General features: G+C 55.3%; 2 protein-coding genes across 2 annotated transcripts in view; one reads left to right on the top strand and one right to left on the bottom strand.

The window, feature by feature from the left end:
- The first annotated feature begins 9,628 nt into the window (after nucleotides 1-9,628).
- On the top strand, nucleotides 9,629-19,741 carry LOC111140063 (retinol dehydrogenase 13). Its single transcript, XM_022492445.1, has 7 exons — nucleotides 9,629-9,754; nucleotides 11,847-11,965; nucleotides 13,646-13,801; nucleotides 16,066-16,170; nucleotides 17,002-17,214; nucleotides 18,013-18,114; nucleotides 19,480-19,741. Exons 1-7 carry the CDS (start codon nucleotides 9,690-9,692, stop codon nucleotides 19,722-19,724), a joined length of 1,005 nt encoding a protein of 334 aa, XP_022348153.1. The 5' UTR covers nucleotides 9,629-9,689; the 3' UTR covers nucleotides 19,725-19,741.
- Nucleotides 19,742-20,491: 750 nt separating this feature from the next.
- LOC111140046 (NLR family pyrin domain containing 2) overlaps nucleotides 20,492-22,298 on the bottom strand; it is a 76,710-nt gene continuing 74,903 nt past the window's right edge. The window contains exon 12 of the mRNA XM_022492420.1: nucleotides 20,492-20,718. Within this exon, the coding sequence (XP_022348128.1) occupies nucleotides 20,492-20,718 (227 nt within the window). The remainder of the gene's footprint in view (nucleotides 20,719-22,298) is intronic.

Genomic DNA, 22,298 nt, shown 5'->3' with positions numbered 1-22,298 from the left:
GCTGGGAGAGCAGGACGGGCGGGCATGCCCCCTTTCAGCCTATCACTTTATCAAGGATCCCCACCTGGGGATCATTCCTGGCGTCCTCCAGGCTCACACCTGAACTTGGAGAGCCTCCCACCTGGCCCCTGCTCCCTTCCTCCCCTCAGTCTCCTGTCAATGCAGGGAGCCCGAAGAAACCTAGCTCAGCTCACACCACTCCTTGCTGCTGTTCCCTCAGGGGCTCCCCGTTTCTCTGCAAGGCCTGACCTCCTCTGGGCCTCCATCCCTCCCTTCCAGCACACTGCGTCCTTGCTGCTCCTTGAACACTGAGAGCCCGCCCTGCCTCAGGGCCTTTGCACTTGCTGTGCCCTCTGCATGGAATGCTTATTCCCCCGTACCCTCCTGTTCCTCATGGTCTCTCCCTGCTCCCTAATTAATTTTCGCCAAATCGTTCCCCACCTTTTAACATACTGTGTTACCTGATCATTTTGGTTATTTTGTTTCCCCTGTTAGAATGTAAGCTTCAGGAGGACACAGACTCCTCTGTGTTTGGCCCTGAGCTCTATGTGCCGCACACTGTAAGGGCTGAAGAAACATCTGCGTCCGCATGCATTATGCTCCACTGTTTGCTTCAGTGCGTTGAGCCCACAGGCTCTGCAGAGTGAGGCCGGAAACCAGAGAAAGCACCCCTTTGTCCCGGGCTGGGGGGGATGAAAGAACAGAGGTAACGAGAGACCATCGTGTGGGGCGGGGTGATGGCAGGGAGCCCAGGTGGGTGTGGGTTCAGGTCCTGACTTAATCCCTATGCAGGGGTGCTTCCGTCTTCTGAGCACACTGTGTGTGTGTGTGTGTGTGTGTGTGTGTACGCGTATGTACGTCTCATCCTCACAACATCCTGTGAAACGGGTTCCATTAGCCCCATTTTACATGCGAGGAGGAGACACACACACATTGAGGAATTTGTCGCAATCATATGGCTCGTCCATGGTGGGGAAGCTGGCACCCAGGCCATGCAACTCTGACCCTGCGTCCTGCGGCCACCTCGTGACTCTGCCCTTTCTAGCTGTGTGACCCTAGGTAAATCGCTTAACCTCTCTGTGCCCCAGGCCCCCACCTGGAACGTGGGATGGCAACATTAGGAGGATTAAATGAGGTCACGGACAGCTCTCTGTGCCATCCCGGCCAAAGAGGAGATGGTAGGTTGAGTATTCGCCACAGCAGAGATGGTGGCCTTTCTTTCCGGATCTGCTGTGATGGGATGCAAAGGGGCCTGCAGAAGCCCAGAGGAGGCCGCTAAGAGGTCTGGGCAGGCTTCCTGGAGGAGGAGGGGCAGCCGGAGCTGAACCTGAAGGGCCAGCTTGGCAGCTGGAGGTGGCCTGGAGGTTGAGGGAGGAGTGTTGCAGGCCTTGGAACTGCCTGAGCCCGGGAGGGGAGGGCGGGCTGGCCAGTGGGTGTGCTCTCCCGGGAGCTGCAGGGAGAGGCCCAGGGTCCTGCTCCGCTGTCTGCAACAGCTGTCATTCTGGCTTCCTGTCACGTTCATGCCACAAGTACTTTCTGCACTTGGCCCGGCCTGGGTTGGGGTCTGCAGAGAAGAGCAGACCCCTTAACTCTGACAGGCAGCTATGGCTGGGGTTGGTGCCCACTGGCACGGAAGACCGAGGCTCAGAGTGCAGAGGCCGCTAACCCAAGGTCACAGTAGCCCTGGGCTAGGGGACAAAATGCAGATCTGACCAGAGACCAGGCCCTTTCTTCATGTGCAAATGGAGAAAACTATCCTCAAATAGGCATTCCGTGGGAGTCAGGAGCCAGGACTCCCAGGTCTGAGGGAGGAGGGGGCTGGGGTCTAGACTCCTGGGTCTGAGGGAGGAGGGGACTGGGAGGTTTTGGACTCCTGGGTCTGAGGGAGGAGGGGACTGGAAGGTTTTGGACTCCTGGGTCTGAGGGAGGAAGGTTCTGGGAGCCTGGACTCCTGGGTCTGAGGGAGGAAGAGCTGGGGGTCTGGACTCCTGGGTCTGAGGGAGGAGGGCAGGTCAGGGACAGGTGCCCCAGTCCCCGCCTCCAGGTGCTCGGAAGGCTGAAGCAGCAGGTGAGATGGTGAGACCGAAACCAGAGCCTCCACCCTAGTTCGGGGCCCAGGGCTCCTTCCTCCTTCTGTGGCCACAAAGGCGGCCCTCCCTTTCTTCAAATCGTAGCGACTGGCTCCCAGATACCAGCGGAGCTCCCAGCCCAGCACAGTCTGACTCAGTGAGTCTGGGGCAGAGGCAGCGAACCCCGGTCTTAGAGACTCACCACAGGAACAGCCACCTGAGAACCCTTTCCAACCCCTTGTCTGCCCACAGAGTCAGTGCCTTTCATTAAGTGAGCTCTAGGACTCTGTGGGTGTGTTTGCTTCTGTCCCTAAACTGGGATAGCTTTGTCACTGGGGACTGGATTGCTCATTGTCTGGGTTGGGGGCACCGAGGCAGCACACAGAATTCCCCACAGGGGCTCGATCCGCTGAGATCCCCTGGGTGTCATGTCTAAAACCACCCCATCTCTTTCCTCCTCCTTCTCTCCCAACACACACGCCTGTCCCCACTCCCCAGTCGTTGGGTTTGCTGATGAACTCCTAGGATGGGACTCGGGGGTGGGCGGGCATAGTCACAAGAAATAGGTATGGCAGGTTTTTGGCAGATATAAGTAAGGTGGGGCTGGGTCTCCGAGAGATGTGTGTATTTACATGTGCGTCAATGAACTTAATCATTCAATGAATGGTTCCTGAGACCCAATCTGTGCCCCACTCTTTGCGCTCAAGAAGAGTCTAACTGGATGTCCAGTTAAGTGGTGACTGGACAGGGTTCTGAAGGATGAATAGGAGTTTCCCAAGGACAATGTGGCAAGGGATGACACTAAGCTTGAGAGTGGCATAAGCAAAGTCCCAAAGTCATGCAGTAGCAAAGACTTACGCACCCACTTTGTGCCAAGCATTTCTGAGTTCTGGACAGACGAAAGCCCTGCCCTGTGTTATTGTCACCCTCGTGGGTGTGGTGGGAGACAGAAGGTAAACAGGGAGGCACATACATGAGGAAGACTTTTGGATTGTGGTAAGTGCCACGGAGAACCTAGAACACAGGTGAAGAGATGGAGTGAATGGGGGCAGGCAGGCGCGGCCGCTTTGTGGGGGTGCAGTGAGGGCGGGCCTCCATGAGGAGGTGGCATCTGGGCTTTGACCTGCATTTCGAGAATGAGTCAGGAATGCAGAGAAGGTTGCAGGCAGAGGGAATACCTTGGGGAGGCTGGCGGGTGAAGTCTGTCAGGGTGTGTTTGGCCAGAGCACAGGAGACCGGGACACTTGGCTACCAGGACGATTAAGGTGACAACTACGAAATAGCGCCAACAAGAGGTGGCCAAAGTCCAACGCAGATGGGGTCGTCCCAGGCGGCGCAGACTCGGGGCTGCCCTCAATGGGCGGTGGTGGCGTCTGCTCAGGCAGTGCGGAAGCCCAGAGGAAGGGTGAGGTGTTCCCCGCAGATCCTGGAATGGGCCCGCCCCAGATCAGCGCTGCGGCCCAGGGAGGGTAGGTCTGGGAAGCCGCCGGGGCTGGCGGGGGAGGAGAGTTGGGGAGGGAGGCTGGCGGCGGGGCTGTTTGTTCTCTGGGAGGGATGGCGGGTGGGTCAGTCTCCTGAAACTGGGGAAGCCTGGCCCCTAGGCTGGCAGGATTGGGCTGGGCCCCAGGGTGGGGGGAGGGGCAGCGACTGGAAGGGGCTCCAGCGGACTTGGGTTTAGGTTCTGGGTTGGAGCAGGTGACTCTCAGTTTATTCGGAGCTCTTCCTCTAAAACAAGCATAAATCCTAGTACCTGCCATAGGGCCAGCAGGAGATGAGGTGTGGGAAGGAACGAACAGTGCTTAGAATGGCTCTAGGCGCAGCCTCCATGCAAAATAGCCAGAGCAATGGACCAAGAGCTCCATGAGCCAGCGACACGCAGGAACAAGGGATAGCTCTGCACACAGCTCTGCCTTCCAGGGCCCCCAGGTCCCAGCTTCTAGGGATGTCTGCTTATCAGACATCCATGCATCCATCCAACCAATGTTTATTAAGCATCTACTCTACACCAGACACTGTTCTGGGGACCAGGGAACTCAGCCCCAAACCTGCCCTTGTGGAGTTTATATTCTGGTGGAAAAGAAATAAAAAAAGTAAACTGTTTAGAACGTCCAATGGCAACAGTGCCTCAGAGGGTCCAGAAGGTGTTTGAGGGGGTTCTACTGAAAAGCCATAATGTGGTTGGGATGATACTGAGTGAAGACCAGGAGGGAGTTAGGTGGGGGATACCTGGGGAAGGATCTCCAGGCAGGGGCAACAGCCAGTGCAAAGGTCCTGTGGCTCATGAGATCTTCACAGCATATTCACAGCAAGGCCAGCATATCTGCCGCACAGTGGCTGAGGGCAGAGGGGTGGAACATGAAATCAGAGAGATTATGAGAGCAGATCGTGGGTTCCCAGGGTCACTATAAGCATCAGAGAGAATGAGAAGGCTATAGAAGTATTTTGGTCAAGTTTTTTTTTTTAATCGACATAAATTAATCTTAGAGTGAATAATGCAGTAGCATTTAGTACGTTTTCATTGTTGTGCCACCACCCACCTGCATCTAGTTCTGAAGCACTTTATCAGCCCAAAATAAAGCCCTGAACCTATTAGCAGCTACTCCCCATTCCTCCCTCTCTGAACCCCTGGAAAACATTAATTTGCTCTTTGTACCTGCGGATTGGCCAATCTGGACATTTCATATAAATACAACCATACACTACATGATCTCATGGTGGGTTTGAGGTTCATATATGTATTGTTCAAGTGCTGGAATAATTTCAGACCTACAGAAAAGCTGCAAAATAATACATAGAACTCCCTATACTACACCCAGAATCCCCAGAGCTTAACAATGAACATAAACACTTGCTTATCATTCCTATCTCCCTGTCTCTTTCTCTCTCACACACATTTTTTCCCTGAACAATTTAAGAGTCACTTCCAGACCTAATATTCTTATACCCCTAAAAATTTTTATTTTTTAAAAATATTTTATTTATCTATTTGTCAGGGGGGAGCACACAAAGAGGGAGCAGCAGAGTGAGAGAGAGAAGCAGACTTTCCACTGAGCAGGGAGACAGATGAGGCAGGACTCGATCCCAGGTCCCTGAGGTCACAACCTGAGCCGAAGGCAGACACTTACCTGACTGAGCCACCCAGGCGCCCCACCCCTGAAGACTTTAAATGTATTTCCTAAAAGAGCAGATAGATGGAGATTGAGACAGAATGATTTGAGGCCATAAGCCCCTGATGGGGAGAGCAGAGGGTTTTGTGGGAGAGGTCTCTCAGCACCCGGGACAGCACCAACGCTTATCAAGAATTCACCAACACAAGAAAATGATAAAGAGGAGCGAAGCCTAGCTAGAGAGAGTTTCTAAACACCGTGGGTGTGCCTGGGAATCAAGTGGGAGGTCCTCAGAGAGGAAGGAATTTGCACACATTGTTTTCTGTGTAATAACTACATTAGCAGCCAGCAAGTTCTGGCACTTAATCTGTGTTAGGTCCTTCTTGTGAATGACTTTATATCAACCTTCCAGACTCTATAATGAGCTGGCAAACTACGGCCCATTGCTCCTTTTTGTAAATAAAGTTTTATTAGAACACATCCACTCTCATTTGTGTGCATCTTGTCTCTGGCGGCTTTCCTGCTCTAATGGCAGGATAGTTGCAGTAGGGACCGTAAGGCCATCAAGGACGAAATTATTTACTATCCTGTCCTTTGCAGAAAACCCCCTTGAGGTAGATGATAGAAGGGGAAAAAGGCTCAGAGAGGAAGGGCTTTACTCAAAATCGAGAGAACCGGCGTCTGAACACAGAGTGCTCCTCTTCCCCCTCCCCTCTCAGACCTCCTTCTCCTCCTTAAGTACAGTACAAGACACATGACATAGAATTTACTATCTTAACCATTTTCAACTGTACGGTTCAGTGGCATTAAGCACATTCACGCTGTTGTGCAACCATCACCACTATCCACGTCCAGAACTCTTCCTGCAAACCTGACATTCTGTACCCACTACACCCTAACTCCCCACTTCCCCCCACCTGCCAGCCCCTTGCACCCACCATTCTACTTTCTGTCTCTAGGATTTTGTCTCCTCCAGGGACCTCAAACAAGCGGAATCATACGGCATTGGCATTTTTGTGACTGGCTTATGTCACGTGGCTTAACATCTTCATGCAGTGAGAAAAGGCACATGAACAAGGAAGTGAAAAACAGTGAAATCACCCATTTCTTTGCCTGGCAGAGACCCGGTGCCGAATATTATAGGTTTTTTTCCCTAAAAGTATGCACTGTAGTATAGACACTTGAGAGAGAGAGAGAGAGATGGAGAATGAATCAGCCCATCTCTCCCCACCCCGTATTGGCGGTTAAGGAAGAAGTCATGTATGTTCTTAAACATTTGGGCCTGATAAAGCTGCAGACAGAGTCTGTCTGGAACCACATACAGAGGAATTAATTTTACTGTTAGTATCGGAGGGACCATGATTCTGCCTTGTTGCCAGAGTGTAGTTCAATGTCTGGGACACAGTGGGTGCTCATGACATAGTTGTTGAAAGGAGTGTGGAGGTTGGAATAGTAGAGAGTAGACCCCTCTTCTATGGATAGGCATTGAGCTTAATTTTATTTGCTTCTGGCAATTTGAGGAATATTTTCCTAAGTGTCTTTCTTTCTGAATGACTACTCCCTTAGCATAAATTCTTACAAGGGGAATATATGCATGGATGTTAAAAAAAAAAAAACTATTTATTTCCACACAGAGGAACAGCAACAGAGGGAACACAGCAAGGGGAGTGGGAGAGGGAGAAGCAGGCTTCCTGCTGAGCAGGAAGCCCAACGTGGGACTCAATCCCAGAACCCTGGGATCATGACCCAAGCCAAAGGCAGATGCTCAACAACTGAGCCCCCCAGGTGCCCCCATGCACAAATGGTTTTTTTTTTTTTTAAGATTTTATTTATTTAGTTGATAGGGACAGATCACAAGTAGGCAGAGAGGCAGGCAGAGAGAGAGAGAGGGAAGCAGGCTCCCTGCTGAGCAGAGCGCCTGATGCGGGACTCGATCCCAGGACCCTGATATCATGACCTAAGCTGAAGGCAGCGGCTTAACCCACTGAGCCACCCAGGTGCCCCGCACAAATGGTTTTGACATGAATTGCTGAATGGCCTTTTAGGAGGCTTCCACTGGTGAGTATGAGTCCCCATGTCACCACATCCTTGCCAACACAGGCTGTTAGCATTGTTTTGACCTTGCCAATCTGATAGGCGAAAATACCATCTCATAATTACCCTAATGAGCATTTCTTTGATTCCTAGGAAGGCTGAATAGTTTCATGTGTGTGTTGACATCACTTCTTTGCAAATAGCCCATCATACCATTTGCCTATGTTCCCTTCTCTTGTTAGAGATTTGTAAGAGCTCTTTACGTATTAAGGATACTATCTCTTTGCCATTTGGTGGGTAAGAGGAGCCAGAAATTGAGAGAAGGGAAGCCACTGCTCAACACACACGTAAGAGGTAGAACAGGAATTTGAAACAAGATGTGTGTAGATCAACGTTTGGGGTTCATTACCTGCCTTCATGGCACCTTCCCCTTTCCCAGGCCTTGCTCCCTCCATGGCCAGAAGCCCTGAGTTCCCACAGTCTCCGAAAGGGGAGAGGCCTCTTGCCAAACCCAGTCACCTTTGCTACATCCCTAACAGCAAACCTGTTCTTTGGTTTGTTGTGTCAGTTAAATACTTGGCACATACATTGGTACTCAATAAATAGCAGCTGGTATTATTGCTTATTTTTTCTTTAAAATTTTCCCTTCAGTCACATCTCTTGCCAGCCGCCTCCCCATTCAAGCCAACCTCCTACCATCCCAAACACGTGTCCCTCCCCAAGCAACTTGCGTCCTGATGCCTAGCCTTCGAATATGCTGTTACATCTGTCTAGTTGTCTCTCTCCACTCGGTCCACTTAAAAGAACTCCTACTCATCCTTCAAAACCCTATTTGTGTTTCCCTTCCTCTGGGAAACTTTTCCTCACTCCTAGGCTGAGACTCCAATCACAGATCCTGGACCCAGTGCTGTTGTGTTCCCTTTGGGTGCCCTGTGTCTGGGAGGGCACACAGAGCTTACAGTTATCACAGCATTACAGAGATAAGCAATATCTAAGAGAAAAAAAAAATTAGCTCCAAACTGCAAAAGCTCAGACCCAAAGTGAATAATTTCATTCTGTCTACAAAATGTCACATCAAATTTGTTGTCCAATCCAATTCGAAAACCTCTTGGGCATCTGGAAATAATTTATCAAGGCGATATTTCTCACCTCATAAGAATTCTCAAATATGTCTGTTGATTGCAGACAAAGCAGACTGATTCATAAATCAAGAGTTAGTTGTAGTCAAAAGATATCCAGAACAAAATTGGAGAAAATTTTCAGTTCTTTTGAGTCACCTTTGTTGCAGGATAATTTACATGCAACAAAAGTCACTATTTTTAAGTGAAAATGCTGATAACATGTTACAAATAAATGTATGAGGTCATGCATATAACTATCAGTAGGATTACAAGAGAGACATTTCCAAAACCCAAAGAAGTTCCCTTTCTGGCAATCACTTCCTCCTCCCCCTCTGCCCCTGGCAACCACGGATCTTCCTTCCTTCACTACTGGCTTGCCTTTCCTAGAACCATGCCATGTAACTGGACTCATACGTCATGCAGTCTTCTGCGACTGGCTTCTTTCACGCAGAACGATACTTTTGTAGCGCATCTCGGCTGTCACAATTGCCAGCATTTTTTTTTTTTTTTTTAATAATAACCCATTGTACGCATTTAGAATATTTTATCCAGGAGTCCTGGCCTCCATCTCCTCCTCTCTCTCCGACCCAGCAGTTAAGACACCTAAACCCTCCTCCCTCAGACCCAGGAGTCCAGGCCCCCAGCCCCACAACCCCTCCTCCCTCAGACCTGGGAGTCCAGGCCCCCAGCCCCACAACCCCTCCTCCCTCAGACCTGGGAGTCCAGCCCCAGTCCCTCCTCCCTCAGACCCGGGAGTCCAGACCCCCAGCCCCTCCTCCTTCAGATTCTAGAGTCTTTGCCCTGATCTCCCTCAGGACCCCAGGGGTTTGGGAAGCCCCAGGCCAGTAGGTCCCGGCCCGGAGCCTCGAAATTCTCAAATTCTCTCATCGCCCATGAGGAAGGTGCTAGTGGTGAACACGCACTTTAGGTGTGAAGAGGCTGATATATGGGAAAGGTACACAGAGGAGCGCAGCCTGCGAGCGGCAGCGCGGGGCGCGGCGGAAGCAGCAGGACCCTAACTCTGCCTCTGGTGGAACAGCCGCGCGCTGACAGTACCGCGAACGTGACGTCATGGAACAGTGCGCAGGCTCGCCCCTCATGCCCCGCCCCCAGGCCGCGGCCACGCCCACGACTCCGGAACCTCCCATTCCTGGCTGCAGCGGCGCCGGGGCCCATCCTCATAGGCCCCGCTCCGGGCAGGCCCGCCCCTGAAGCCCCGCCCACAGCGCCCCGCCCCTTTCCGGAAGCTCGGGGCCGAGCAGAGCTTGCCCTTCTCCGCGTGGGTCGCCGGCTTCTCGCTCCTCTCCTCCGAAAGACCCTGCGGGGGGCTCGGCGTCGGACCCTAGCTCCTGCCCGGCATGAACCGCTACCTCCTGCCGCTGTCCGTGCTGGGCACGGCGGTGGGTGGCGCGGTGCTGCTCCGGTGAGTGCGCGCCCCTGGTGGGCAGGTGGGTGGCCGCCAGGTGGGGACGGGCCGGGGACAGGTGGCCTGAGGGTCGCCGGCCTAGGACCGGTGCAGACAGTGCGGCGGGGCAAACCTAGGGCGGGCCTCGAGGGCAGGTCACGGCCCAAGGTCACCCCGAGGAAAGGGGCGGGCCCGGGCCCTGGAAACCTTCTGGTCATCGATTATTGAGTCCATCCTGCAGACAGGCATTGGGGGACCCCATGCGTCACCCAGGGCCCCCTAAGCTCTCGTTACCCGCAATCAGAGACGCAAACCGGATGGTCCAGCTCGGTGAACAAAACGGTTGTACTGCATGGGATACACACGGAGTTCTTGTCTTTTCTAGGCTAACGCACTTAAAAAAACCCCACAGAAAACCCGGCTCCCGAATATTCTAGAGCAGCACTGTTTGGTAGAACTTTCTCGGCGGATGGAAGTGTGTCTGGGTGGTGCCGTCCATGATGATCGCCATCACACGTGGCTACTGAGCGCTCCCAGTTCGGCTGTGTTAGGCTTACAGTTAGCAATATGGTCCTTACGCACCTGCGAAGAGCGTGCAGCTCCTGTGTTCTTACCACTAACAAAAAAAGAATTAGCAATATATAATTTTATTACACTTACACAATACAAGAGATTAGCTGGGAGGCCCGAAAGTAATTGGAATTTTTTTTACTATAAAGATTTTGTTTATTTATTTGACTGACAGAGATCACAAGCAGGCAGAGAGGCAGGCAGAGGGAGGAGGAAGCAGGCTCCCCGCTGAGCAGAGAGCCCGATGCGGGGCTCCATCCCAGGACCCCGAGATCATGACCCAAGCTGAAGGCAGAGGCTTAACCCACTGAGCCACCCAGGTGCTCCAAGTAATTGGAATATTTAAATACTTTTTTTTTTTTTTAAATCAAGGGCATGAAGCATAGATTGTAAATCTCTTTGAATAAATTACCTTTGGGTTTATTTGCCTGCGCTGTGATGAGGCTTCACGGTGAACTTGTTGCTTCTGATCCGATAACGTCATTTTCGTGTAGCTGGCCCGTCTCTTGTGATTTATAATTCATGACACAGCAGCTCTGGGATGGTAACTGGGTGTTTTTGAAAGTTCTAGAAGATGGAGATGATTCTTTTTTCAATGGAAATAATTTCCCCTTGTGATAAAATTCATCACTTGCTGTTTGTTTTTTTATTCATACTCTTGTCTTTCAGTTCTGATGAAGCTAAAAATAGTAACAATACTAAAGGGATAGCATGGGATGGGCAGAATGAACGTTAGCAGAATGCCCTGGGGAAAAAGGATGGCTGTTTCCTTTTAATTAACTTAAAGAATTAGCCCCAGGAGGGTGGTGATTTGTGCTGTGCTCTTCTGTTGTAGGCTGGCGGCACTGTCTGCTTGGCCCGGCCCCTGTCAGTGACATTCGCTTGTTTCCAGTATTTGGCCTCTGGGGAATGTGGGTAGAGGGTAAGAGCCTCGCAAAGATGTGCATGTACTCATGCTCAGAACCTGTGAAGGTCTTCCCTTGCCTGTCATAGGGGACTCTGCCGGTGCCACTGAGTTAAGGACCCTGAGATGGGAAGGTGATCCTGGATTGTCCAGGTGGGGGCCCAGTGCGGTCACAGTGGTCCTTCAGAGTCAGGACCTGAAGATGCTGTGCTGACTTCGGAGACAGAGGAGGAGGGGCTGTGAGCCAGGGAGTGTGGGCACCTCTAGGAGCTGGAAAAGGCATGTGACCCACCTCTCCCTAGAGCCTCCAGGAGGAGCACAGCCCTGCCAACACCTGTCCTTCTCCCGGTGAGACCCGTAGATTTACCTGTGCAAGGTTTTAACCAGCCGAGCCTGTGGTCACTTGTTACAGCAGCCATAGGAAACCAGTCCAGTGGGTCTTTGCAAAGTAGTGATGGTCCCGTGCGGAGCCTCCCCACACCCAGCCATGTGCAGCCTTTGCCTGCGACACCACATGGGCCCCCACGGAGTTAGGAGATGTCCTTCCTGTCTTTGCACTGCAGGAACACGAGCGCCCAAGATCGTAACAGTCAGGGTGCACACGTGGACCAAAGTGACCTCCTTGCTTACCTACAGAGACTACGTTGCAGGCGGGGCCTGTCCCAGCAAGGCCACCATTCCCGGGAAGACCGTCATTGTGACTGGCGCCAACACGGGCATCGGGAAGCAGACAGCCATGGAGCTGGCCAGGAGAGGTGAAGTCCCAGGGGGCACCTGGTCTTGGCGTGTGTGGTCTGGGGTGGAGGGCTTGCGTTCCCAGGGGGTGGTAAGGTCGTTTGATGGTTTTGGTAACAAATGACAGAGACCAGACTCCTGCCGGCTTAAGCCAGAAGGGCTGGTGTCCCTGACAGGCAGGGGAGACGGTGGGTCGGTGGGTCTCAGAGAAGGCTGTGGCCACCCAGTGGCTGCTGGTGCTGGTTTTTCTCTCTGCACTGGCCGTGGGCTTCTGTACTGTAGCTGACTTAGTGCTCATGGCTGGGCTGGGGCCTGGCTCAGAATCGGGTTTCAGGCCCTTCTAGGCCTACCGGTCAGGCATTCTATAAGGCCCCTCCATCTGGGTGTGTTCAGTGTTTTTGTCCTGGTCAGACTGGGGTTATGGAGGACGTCCACGGAGGAGGAGTGATCGCTTTCGAAGTTAGAGTTAGTGGATTTCCTGTCGGATCATCCTCCAGAAAAGAAGTCAAGGATTTAGGTTTGAGCAACCAGACCTGCTCTTGGCTGGAGTGGGAAGGCTGTGGCAGGGCAGCTGGGAGGGCTGGGGGAGATCGGAAACTTCCTTTGGGCTTGATGGGTTTCGGGGGCCCGGGGAACGGGTCCCGATGGGCCAGCCTAGAGCTGCCCGTCTCCCTCTGAGGTCAGATGGGAGGGGGCTGTGATGGGCGGCACCCTGCCCCCCCCACGACATGGCGTTTCCCCGAGGAGGGGGCATGTAGTCCTCCCAGGAGAGGCTGAGCAGTGACATTGGGTGGACACCCCCACTGGATCTGGAGGGCTGGGCCCCAACAGAGGATGGACAGATCTGGGGTCCACTGAGTTCCCTTGTGGACCATGTGAGGGGAGGCAGCTGGGCCCGGCGGGGAGCGAGCCACGGGGATCCATGTGGATCCACACAGATCCACGCTATCCGCCTCATGGCTGCCTGTCCTCCTCCAGTCCCCGCTTCTTCTCACTTCTCTAATTTTTAAAGTTATTATTATTATTATTTTTTTAATTTGACAGACAGAAATCAGAAGTAGGCAGAGAGGCAGGCAGAGAGAGAGAGAGGAGGAAGCAGGCTCCCTGCCGAGCAGAGAGCCCGATGCGGGGCTCGATCCCAGGACCCTGGGATCACGACCTGAGCCGAAGGCAGAGGCTTTAACCCACTGAGCCACCCAGGCGCCCCTAAAGTTATTTTTCTGTGGCTATACAGAAATTCAGTCCACACGTCACACAATTCCCCCGTGGTGGTTAGTATATTCCCGGAGTTGTGCGAACGTTGCCAGTCAGTTTCGCCAGAATGACAGCTCGTCCTTTCAGTGGTCATCCCCATTCCCACTCCTCCCAGGGAGCCATCCTGCCTCCTGTCAGTCAGCCTGTTCTGGGTGTTTCTTATCAGCGGAATCATCGGCCACGTTGGCTTTCGTGACTGGCTGCTCCCGGTGAGCGCGTTCGTGAGGTCCGTCCACGTGCTAGCGCACGTCATGATCATTTCTGTGGCCAAGTAGGTTCGACGGTCTGGATGGATGCCTTGTGCCTCTCTGCTCAGCCGCTGGTGGACATTTGGGTGGTGTCCGTCTTTCGGCTGCTGTAAACGGTGCCTGTGTTTTCATGTGTGTTGGGTGTCTGTACCTGGGAGAGGATCTAAAAACTAGTTTTTTCCTGCCCTGGGCTCACAGGAGGCAACGTCATTCTGGCCTGTCGAGATATGGAGAAGTGTGAGGCGGCGGCAAAGGACATTCGCGGGGAGACCCTTAATCACTGCGTCAGGGCCCGGCACTTGGACTTGGCCTCCCTCAAGTCCATCCGAGAGTTTGCCGCGAAGATCACTGAAGGTAGGAGGGACGATGCAGGCCTTGGGGGGCGAGGTCCTGGGTGGCCACAAGTCCCACGGTGTGGCGCTGGTGTTTTCGGACAGGTGCACATCTCTACAGGTGAAGGTTGTACATTTTTATAGCTCCTTCCATTGTCACGTGGAAACATTTTACATTTCAACCGTTGCCTAAATTGGAAGAGTAATATTTCTGGGTATGCGAGCACCGTGGGGAAGTTTATTATCGGCACCCAGTCGTGCCCGTTAGTTTACGCGTTACCTGCGGCTGCTTTAGTCCGGCGGCAGCAAAGGCCCTGTGGCCTGCAAAGCCAACAATACGTAGTCTGGGCCCTTACAGGGCAAGTCTGCTCTGTGGGACTCCCGCTCTGCAGGAAGACGAGCTCCGTGGGCATCGGAGCTGACAAGACGCAGAGGCCCGGGTGCGGTCAGGTGTGCAGGGAGCTGGCGGGTGGGTTAGCCGGCTGGAGGCGGCGCAAATGCTGACTGAGCCGGCGGTTCCTGCGGCTTCCGGCCCTTGAGGGTCTGCTGGGTGTCTCTTTCCGCAGGTGCAGGGATTCCGCCGGCGTTTCCCACACTCCGCCTCCCTGACTCATTTTGCTCATTTTGCTCCCCACCGGATGTTCTCAGAACTGGCTCACGTCTTTATGTTTTCAAACAGGAGTACCATTTTACGGGATTAAACATTCAGAAAGGACAAATGGGGGTGCCGCCGGCACCTCCCTGTCTCCGGCTGCCGCTGCCTTCCTCAGCGGCGCTCGGGGTCCTCGCGTGACCTTCTGGAGACAGTCTGTGCATTTATAAAGCAGGCAGGTGTAGAGACCACCCTGTGGCTTTTGTCCTTTTTACAGAGGGGTTTCATGAGCGGAGGGGGAAGGAGCAGAGGGAGGGAGGGAACCCTGCACCCAGTGCAGCCCAACCTGGGGCTCGATCTCACGACCCTGAGATCACGACCTGAGCTGAAACCAAGAGTCAGACGCTTAATGGACTGAGCCGCCCAGGCCCCTCCCTTCGCTTTTTTATACAATCAGAGCCCGTCATACGTGAGGAGCTGTGCTGCTTTTTCTCCCTCATCGGGCCCAGCAGTGCACGTGTTACCTGTTTTTACAGAGGGGAAACCGAGTCACAGAGAAGCTGCGTGACTCGGCCAGGGTTGTATAGCTGCCCAGGGTAGAGCCTGGGGCTCCCGGGTGGGAGCTCCCAAGGGCTGTGCTGGCCCTTCCAACAGCCAGGCAGAGGCCGTTGCGTCGGTGCTTGATAACTAGTTTGTTGTCTCCACGGATCCTGGAAAGCACTTCCAGAGTGTGTGGGTTCCCCTGTGTCCCTCCGAAGGTGCGTTGGGGTCCTGACCCCCAGGACCTCAGCACGAGACCTGGTCTGCAGAGGGTCTGTGCGGAGGTGGTTAAGCCTGGTGTCCTCATACAGAGGGGAGGTGAGCACGCAGACAGGCCCAAGGGAAGAGACTGGGAGTTGAGTCACCTAGGAGCCCAGGAGAGAGCCTAGCAGATTCTCCCCTGTGGCCATCGGTCCTCTGAAGGAAACAGCCCTGAGACGCACGGACCGCCGGCTTTCCACCTGCAGGGCCGGCACACAGTACGTTCAAGTGGACCATTGTGTGGCGCTTTCTGAGAGCGGCCTCGCTAGCTGATACGGGAGGAAGGTGCTAGGTCTGGAATCCGGTGCAGCACCGGCTGCTCAGCGAGCTGGGCCCACGAGTAACCCTCAGTCCGATGCCCGAGGCCCCTGTGGGTGTGGCTTCTTTCCTTCTCCAGGAGAGACCTCCAGGCCTTAGGTGGGTGTGTATCTGTCTCTGGGGCTGCCATGGCCAAGTGCAGCAAATGAGTATCTTGAGATGAGCACCCGTTCTCTTCACGGTTGTGGAGGCAAGTCCGAGATCAGGGCGTCAGCTGGGCGGCCCTTGTTCCCGAGACCGGAGAAGGCCCTCTGCCTCTTCCCGCCTCTGGCGGTGGCTGCCGGTCCCCGGCGATGCTCAGCTGGTTGCTGTGTCGCTGCAGTCTCTGCCTCTGTCTCCCGGCGGGTCTCGGTCTGTCTCCTCCCGGGTTAGGGCCCACACCGTGACCTTCTCTTAACCTGATGACTTTCTGCAAAGACTCTTTCCAAACACGGGTTGCATTCACAGGCTCCGGGTGGACATGAATGTTCCAGGCACTGTTCAGCCCAGTGCCGGGGGCGCTGTCCCCACGGCTGCGCTGGCCCTCCGCGCAGGCCCAGATGCTGACGGCGTCCGCCCTCACCCCTGTCTTCCAGAGGAGAAGCAGGTGCACGTTCTGGTCAACAACGCGGCTGTGATGCGGTGCCCGCACTGGACCACGGAGGACGGCTTCGAGATGCAGTTTGGCGTTAACTACTTGGGTGAGGGCCCGGGCTGAGGGCTGCGTGGCACGTCGCGGACCTGGGTGCGAGCGGGGGTCCCCGGTGGGCTGGACTCAGGCTCCAAGGCTCCCCTTCGTTGCTGGATGCTCTGTCAGTCCTTTGGATCTTCTGCCCATCTCTTGGCCATGTGACCCTTTGTCTGTCCTCCAGTCTGCCTGTCCATCAGTCACTCATTCTGTCCACCCGCTGTCACCCTGGATGTGACTGGAGTTCTGTTAGTAAGGGCAAGGGGGTAGATACTGGGTGGGCGCCAGTCACTGGATCAGGGCCCACCCTAGCGACCTCATTTTCACTTGTGAAGACCCTTCTCCAAATAAGGCCCATGCCGAGGCCCTGGAGGTCGTAACACACGTTGCTATCATTCGGGTTCTATTGGCTGGGATGCAGTCACATGACCTGACGTTGCTGCAAGGGAGTCTGGGAAATGTAGTCTTTCACTGGGCAGTCCTGTGCACAGCCCGCAGTTCTGTTGCTGAGGGCGGCGCGGGAGGCGGTCCGTCCCCTCGGGGTTCTTCCAGGGCCTGATGCCTGCGGCTGGGTCCCTCTTTGCTTTGGGCCCATCCTGGGCACTACAGGGTGTCCAGCAGCGTCCCTGGCCGCCTCCCGCCAGATGCCAGGAGCACCCCCTTCTCTCTCTGGAGTTACGATGACTGGAACCTCTAACCTTGCCAGATGTCCCGTGGGGGAGAGAACTGGCCCCTGTCGAGAGCCCTGGGCTACTGGGAGGGTCAAAGAAGGTACCATTGTCAGTACGATCCTATGGACCAGCTAAGAATTCAGTGGAAACGGTCTTCGTTGTCCTTCCTCTAGGTCACTTTCTCTTGACAAACTTGCTGCTGGACAGACTGAAAGCCTCGGCCCCTTCACGGATCATCAACCTCTCGTCCTTGGCCCACATCGCGGGACACGTGGACTTTGACGACTTGAACTGGGAGAAGAGGAAGTATGACACCAGAGCGGCTTATTGCCAGAGTAAGCTGGCCATCATCCTCTTTACCAAGGAGCTGAGCTGGCGGCTGCAGGGTACGTGCATGGCGAGCCTCGCAGGCCTTCCTCCTGCTCTAGCTCTGGGCCTGGAATGTCCTGCTGCAACCCTGGGCCCAGGGGAGGTCAAGCCTTGGTCCCGGAACAGAGCAGGCAGATGTGTGACACACATACCCCTGGTTCTCTGGTGCCTGAGGCAGACATGACTAATCGATTGTGGCCTTCTGTGTTTATCCCACTGGGCATCCAGGCCGTTGGTGCTCTAGGCTAGTGGTGCTCAACCACGGCAGTGTCTGAAGATGGCTATGGCCGTTGCTTCAGGGAGTGGAGGTGGGGCGGGTGTTGCCGCTGGCATCTAGCCGCCTGGCATCCTTCCATGCACAGGATAAACATGACGGGACCTCAGCGTCCACAGAGCTGAAGCTGAAGCCTGCCCTTTGCCCCGCTCCTTGGAGAGCATCCGTGGGCCAGCAACATCAGCTCAGCCGGGAGCCTGTCCTGACCGCGGCACCTCAGACCCCATCCCCGACCCACTGCTTCAGGTTCCCTGAGGTGGGTGGAGCCCAGCCGTTTGGGCATCTCAAGCCCTCCGGGTGATTTCTTACGTACGCTCAGGTTTGGGAGGCTCTGCTCTGGGCAGTCGGGCAGCAGAGCAGCTTTGCAAGATGAAACCACCGCATGTGGAAGTGTCAGAGCAAGAGGGGTGGTGTGGGGTCAAGGGTAGGACCCAGCACAGTGTGGGGTAACCCTAGAGCTGAGGGTGGGCCACGTCAGGCTTCCAGGTGGGGCGTGAACCTGGCGTCTGCCGTCATCCCTCCTCTTCCCTTCTCTCCCCAGGCACGGGTGTGACTGTCAACGCTGTGCACCCCGGTGTGGCCAGGACTGAGCTGGGCAGGCACACGGGCATGCATAGCTCCGCCTTCTCCAGCTTCACGCTCGGTAAGCCACCTCCTGGCCTGGGCTCCCTGAGCGGAACCCCTGCCCTCACAGCCTGGGGCCTGGGCTCTCTTCGGGGGATTAGTCAGGGTTCCGCCAAGAAATAGAACCACGAGGATTATATAGATGCTCGGAGAGATTTGTCACGCGGGGCTGGTTCGTGCATTCAGGGAGGCTGCGACGACCCGTGCTCTGCCGTCTGCAGGCCGGAGGCCCGGGAGAGCTGGTGCTGTAGTCCCAGTCCAAACCCGAAGGCCTGCAGACCGGGGGAGCGATGGCATAAGTCCCAGCCCGAAGGCCAGGAGCAGTATCTGAGGGCAGGAGACGGGTGTTCCAGCTCACGCAGAGAGAGGGGGAATTCGTTCTGTTCGTACCCTCAGCTAATAGCGTGGTGGCTGCCCAGTTGGCACGGGCGGGTCTTTACGCAGTCTGCCAATTCCAGTGCTGATCTCTCCCGGTCACGTCCTCACGGACACGCCCAGAAACAGGGCTTTACCGGCTTTCTGGGCATCCCTTAGTTCAGTCAGGTTGACACAAAATTAACCGCACACTCCAGAGACTGTGTCGGCGGCTTGGCTCTGCCCCCTCCCGTGTCTTCCCGGGTCCCGAGAATGAGTCACTTCTACCCGTGTATCCAGCCTGCTGGCCTCAGAACAGGCCCAGAAAACAGGCTGGATCCTGTTTGATGAAACAGACCGAGTCTCAGAGAAGGAGACCAGGGAGTTGACTCCTGCTTGTGCGTAGGGGGACGCTGGCTTCACCCCAAACTAGCTGTGCCACCCAGGGAAGCCACTTCACCTCTGGGGCCTCAGTTTCCCTCCTTACAAAGTGAGGGCCGTAATAGTGTCCTCCTACAGTTGTTGGGAGGTTGAGATGGGCCCTAACAGGGCCAGCACAGGGCCTGACCAGCTTTAAGGTGAGTAAATACTTAGAACTTTAGAGCTAGTATTTGTAATCCTGAAAATCATTTACGGGGTGGGTGCCAGATTTCAAGGATCTTAAGCTGAGGCTGGCCCCAGAGACATTTAATAAATAAAAGTTATTTTTAAAGCAAAATGGGGTAGGGTAAGGACTCAGAGCTGACTGAGGAGCGAGAGCTTCCATTTGCCTGGGGAAAAGCCAGGGAGGCTTCCTGGGGGAGGCAGCTTTTGGGCCGGTCTCTGCATCTGGAGGGATTTGGCTGGGCAGTGCCAGGGAAGGGAGCTCCTGGTGGAGGGAATTTTGGGAGGCACAGGCCTGGAGGGGGACTGTATGGGACCGCAGTCCCACATCTGGCCTGTGGGCCCCGGGCAACCCCAGGGATGGCGGGGGGCTTTTCCTGTCCTCCCTGAGCGTGCGCGGACTGAATGCTCCGTGGGCTGATTGCAGGGCCCGTCTTCTGGTTGCTGGTCAAGAGCCCGGAGCTGGCAGCCCAGCCCAGCACGTACCTGGCTGTGGCGGAGGAACTGGAGGGTGTTTCTGGGAAGTACTTCGACGGACTCAAAGAGAAGGCTCCGGCCCCTGAAGCTGAGGATGAGGAGACAGCCCAGAGACTTTGGGCTGAAAGTGCCCGCCTGGTGGGCTTGGAGGTGCCTGGTGCTTCCTCTGTGAGGGGGCAGCCCCTCCCCAAGTAACCTCGTGGAGCCTGCGGAAACTATGGAGCGGCAAGACCAGCCAAGGCTGGCCGCTGTCTGCCCCACCCTCTGGGTGGCGGCGCTGGCTGGGTGAGCCTCGAGGCCGCTGCTGTCATGCTCTCAGTCCCCTCTAGGTGGCAGTGTTGGCCAAGGAACGCTGACGTCCCTGCCCACGTCACCCTCCGGATGGCAGTGCCGGTCGCCTGAGCCTCGAGGCCACTGCGCTCATGCCTTGCAGCACCTTCTGGGCGGCAGTACTGGCCAGGGAACGCCGACCGCCATGCCTACGTCACCCTCTAAGTGGCGCTGTTGGCTGCTTGAGCGCCAGACCGCTGCTGTCATACCCCCAGCACCCTCTAGGTGGCAGTGTTGCTTAGGAGTGCTTACCGCCGTGCCCGCGTCACCTCTAGCTGGCACTTTTGGCTGCGTGAGCCTGGAGACCACCGCTGTCACGCTGGTACTGCCCTCAAGGTGGCAGGTGCCCAGGGAACGCTGGCTGCCACGTCCACGCCACCCTGGAGGGGTCACTAGCGGCCCTTTTCTCTTCTCAGGCACAGTGGGCGGGACTGCAGATGTGCACCTGGCACAGTGGCCCGCTGGTGCGGCGCGCCCTGTAGCCCGCAGGGGCGTGGGGCCTTCAGACACCTGCCTTGAGTGGGTGAAGGGAGCTGCTGTGGGAGGCGTCTGCCGTGGCCGTGTCAGGAGAGCCGGTGGTGGCCACTGTGCAGAACCGTATGACCGCTGGGGAGGGTGTCGAACAGCCGCGGTCAAGTTCGTGGCTCCCTGTGGGACGTCAGGCGCGTCTCTGAGCCGCGGTTTCGCCCCCGGCGCATGCGCAGAACAACCTGACCGCCTCGCCGGAGCGAGTGCTGATGAGCGAGTTCTCGTCCGGCTGGGGGATGGAGCCGTTCGCCGCTGAGTGTTCCCTTGCACGTGCCGTACCCTGGCCGAGCCGCCGGGGACAGCCCCGAGGACAGGCCTTGTGACGCCAGTCCTGCTCGGGACAGCGAGAGCGGAAGAGCCACCAGCTGCGTGGCTTCGGTGACAGAATCCAGGCTGGCACTCCGCTCCCGCACAAAATTGGGGGAGGGGACGCGCCAGAAAGTTCAGTAATCAGTATACACATATTTTTTTTTATTATTATTTTTTCTTTTTTTTGTTTTCCAACGGAGTTTTCATATGCTAAAAAGGGCCTACAAGGTGCAGTATACACATATTTTAACAAGAAATTGTAACATTTGAGATACTTGTGGAGGCCAGGGATGCTGCTCCACACCCTTCGCTACCCAGAACAGCGGCCCATGCCCCGCTGCAAATGCCGATGGTGCCGAGGGAGGGGAGTGCTGAGGGCGGAATTAAAGACGGCTCAGGGCTGTGTAAATACGGTTCATTTTCTTTGATGAACGCACTCGGGTAGGCACCTTCCAGCATGGACCCCAGCGGTCCCCACCTGCCCCTGTCCATACCCTCCAGCCACTCACTTCTAGGGTGGAGAACAGAGCAAAGCTGGCGGAACGTCCGGTTCTGGGGTGTGGTTGCTGACGGGCGTCTACCGAGAGCAGGTGCTTGCTGGCCCTCGCCCCGCCTCCCCGCAACGGAGCCGTGAGCCGCCAGGAGCTGGACAGCCAGAGAGGAACTGAGGCCTCCGTCCAGCAGTGCAGGAGAAGGTGTGAGTGCCAGGAGGTGGAATCCCGGGAGGGCACCCTGGGAGCCCATCCACCCCAGGGATACGTAACACACCACACATGCGTCATGCGTACACAGATCACACACGTGTGCATAACCTTATAGAACATGCGTATTTCTCACTGCGGCATCGGAAAAACCAAGCTTGAGGAATCCTTCTACCGGTAGTACCGTAGTCGGAGGGTAACCTGGAAACCCCTGGTTCTCCAAACACAGGTACAGGATTCGCCTGGATGTGATGGTATTTGCTAACATAGCCGAAATACAAATGATCAAGGTCAAGAAAATAACAATCATGGTACTAATATCTGATACTGATCTATAGACACTGGGATTTTTTCAGTGACAACATCTTTTATAGCAAAAACACTAACAAAATTCTTCTCTGACCCAGGATCCAATCCAGAATCTACGTTCTGCTAGTTGGCACATCTCCTTAACCGGCTTTGGACAGAAACGGTCTTTCTCTCTCATTAGCTGGGCCCTTCTGAGAAGTCCTGGCCAGGAATTTCATAGAAAGTGCTCCAGTCGGGGTTGTCTGTGATTTCCTCATCATTAAACTCAGGCTATGTGTTGTCGGGAGGAATACCACAGGAGCAATGCTGTCTTCTTCGTGGTGCCTTCCATCAGGAGACAGATGTCGTCTTTGCCCCATCATCAGTGCCGTTGTGACGACCCCCTCCAACTGGCAGAGACGCATGGCCAAAGGGCCCAGAGCCCTGCTGCCCCAGACACCCCCCTCCCTGCACCTCCACATGCTCACCAGCCCGGGAGCTCCTGCATGGACATCCTGCTCCCGTTGTCTACAGTTCGGTGGGTCTCTCAGTCAGGGTCCCTTGTCTTTGCAAATCTGGTGAGCGGGCCGTGGATGGGATTCGAGCAAGACCA

The sequence above is a fragment of the Enhydra lutris genome, unplaced genomic scaffold, assembly GCF_002288905.1.
Source record: "Enhydra lutris kenyoni isolate GAN:26980312 unplaced genomic scaffold, ASM228890v2 scaffoldscaffold147, whole genome shotgun sequence".
Classification (NCBI taxonomy): domain Eukaryota; kingdom Metazoa; phylum Chordata; class Mammalia; order Carnivora; family Mustelidae; genus Enhydra; species Enhydra lutris.
The sequence above is the reverse complement of the archived record's forward strand: the minus strand, read 5'-3'. Positions and strand labels throughout refer to the sequence as shown.

What these genes read in the sequence shown, in the direction of transcription:
- LOC111140063 (XM_022492445.1), top strand. Translation starts at nt 9,690, where the DNA reads ATGAACCGCTACCTCCTGCCGCTGTCCGTGCTGGGCACGGCGGTGGGT. An exon ending in GGTGGCGCGGTGCTGCTCCG is followed by an intron (nt 9,755 to 11,846) that starts GTGAGTGCGCGC and finishes GCTTACCTACAG; the next exon opens with AGACTACGTTGCAGGCGGGG. An exon ending in GTTTGGCGTTAACTACTTGG is followed by an intron (nt 16,171 to 17,001) that starts GTGAGGGCCCGG and finishes TCCTTCCTCTAG; the next exon opens with GTCACTTTCTCTTGACAAAC.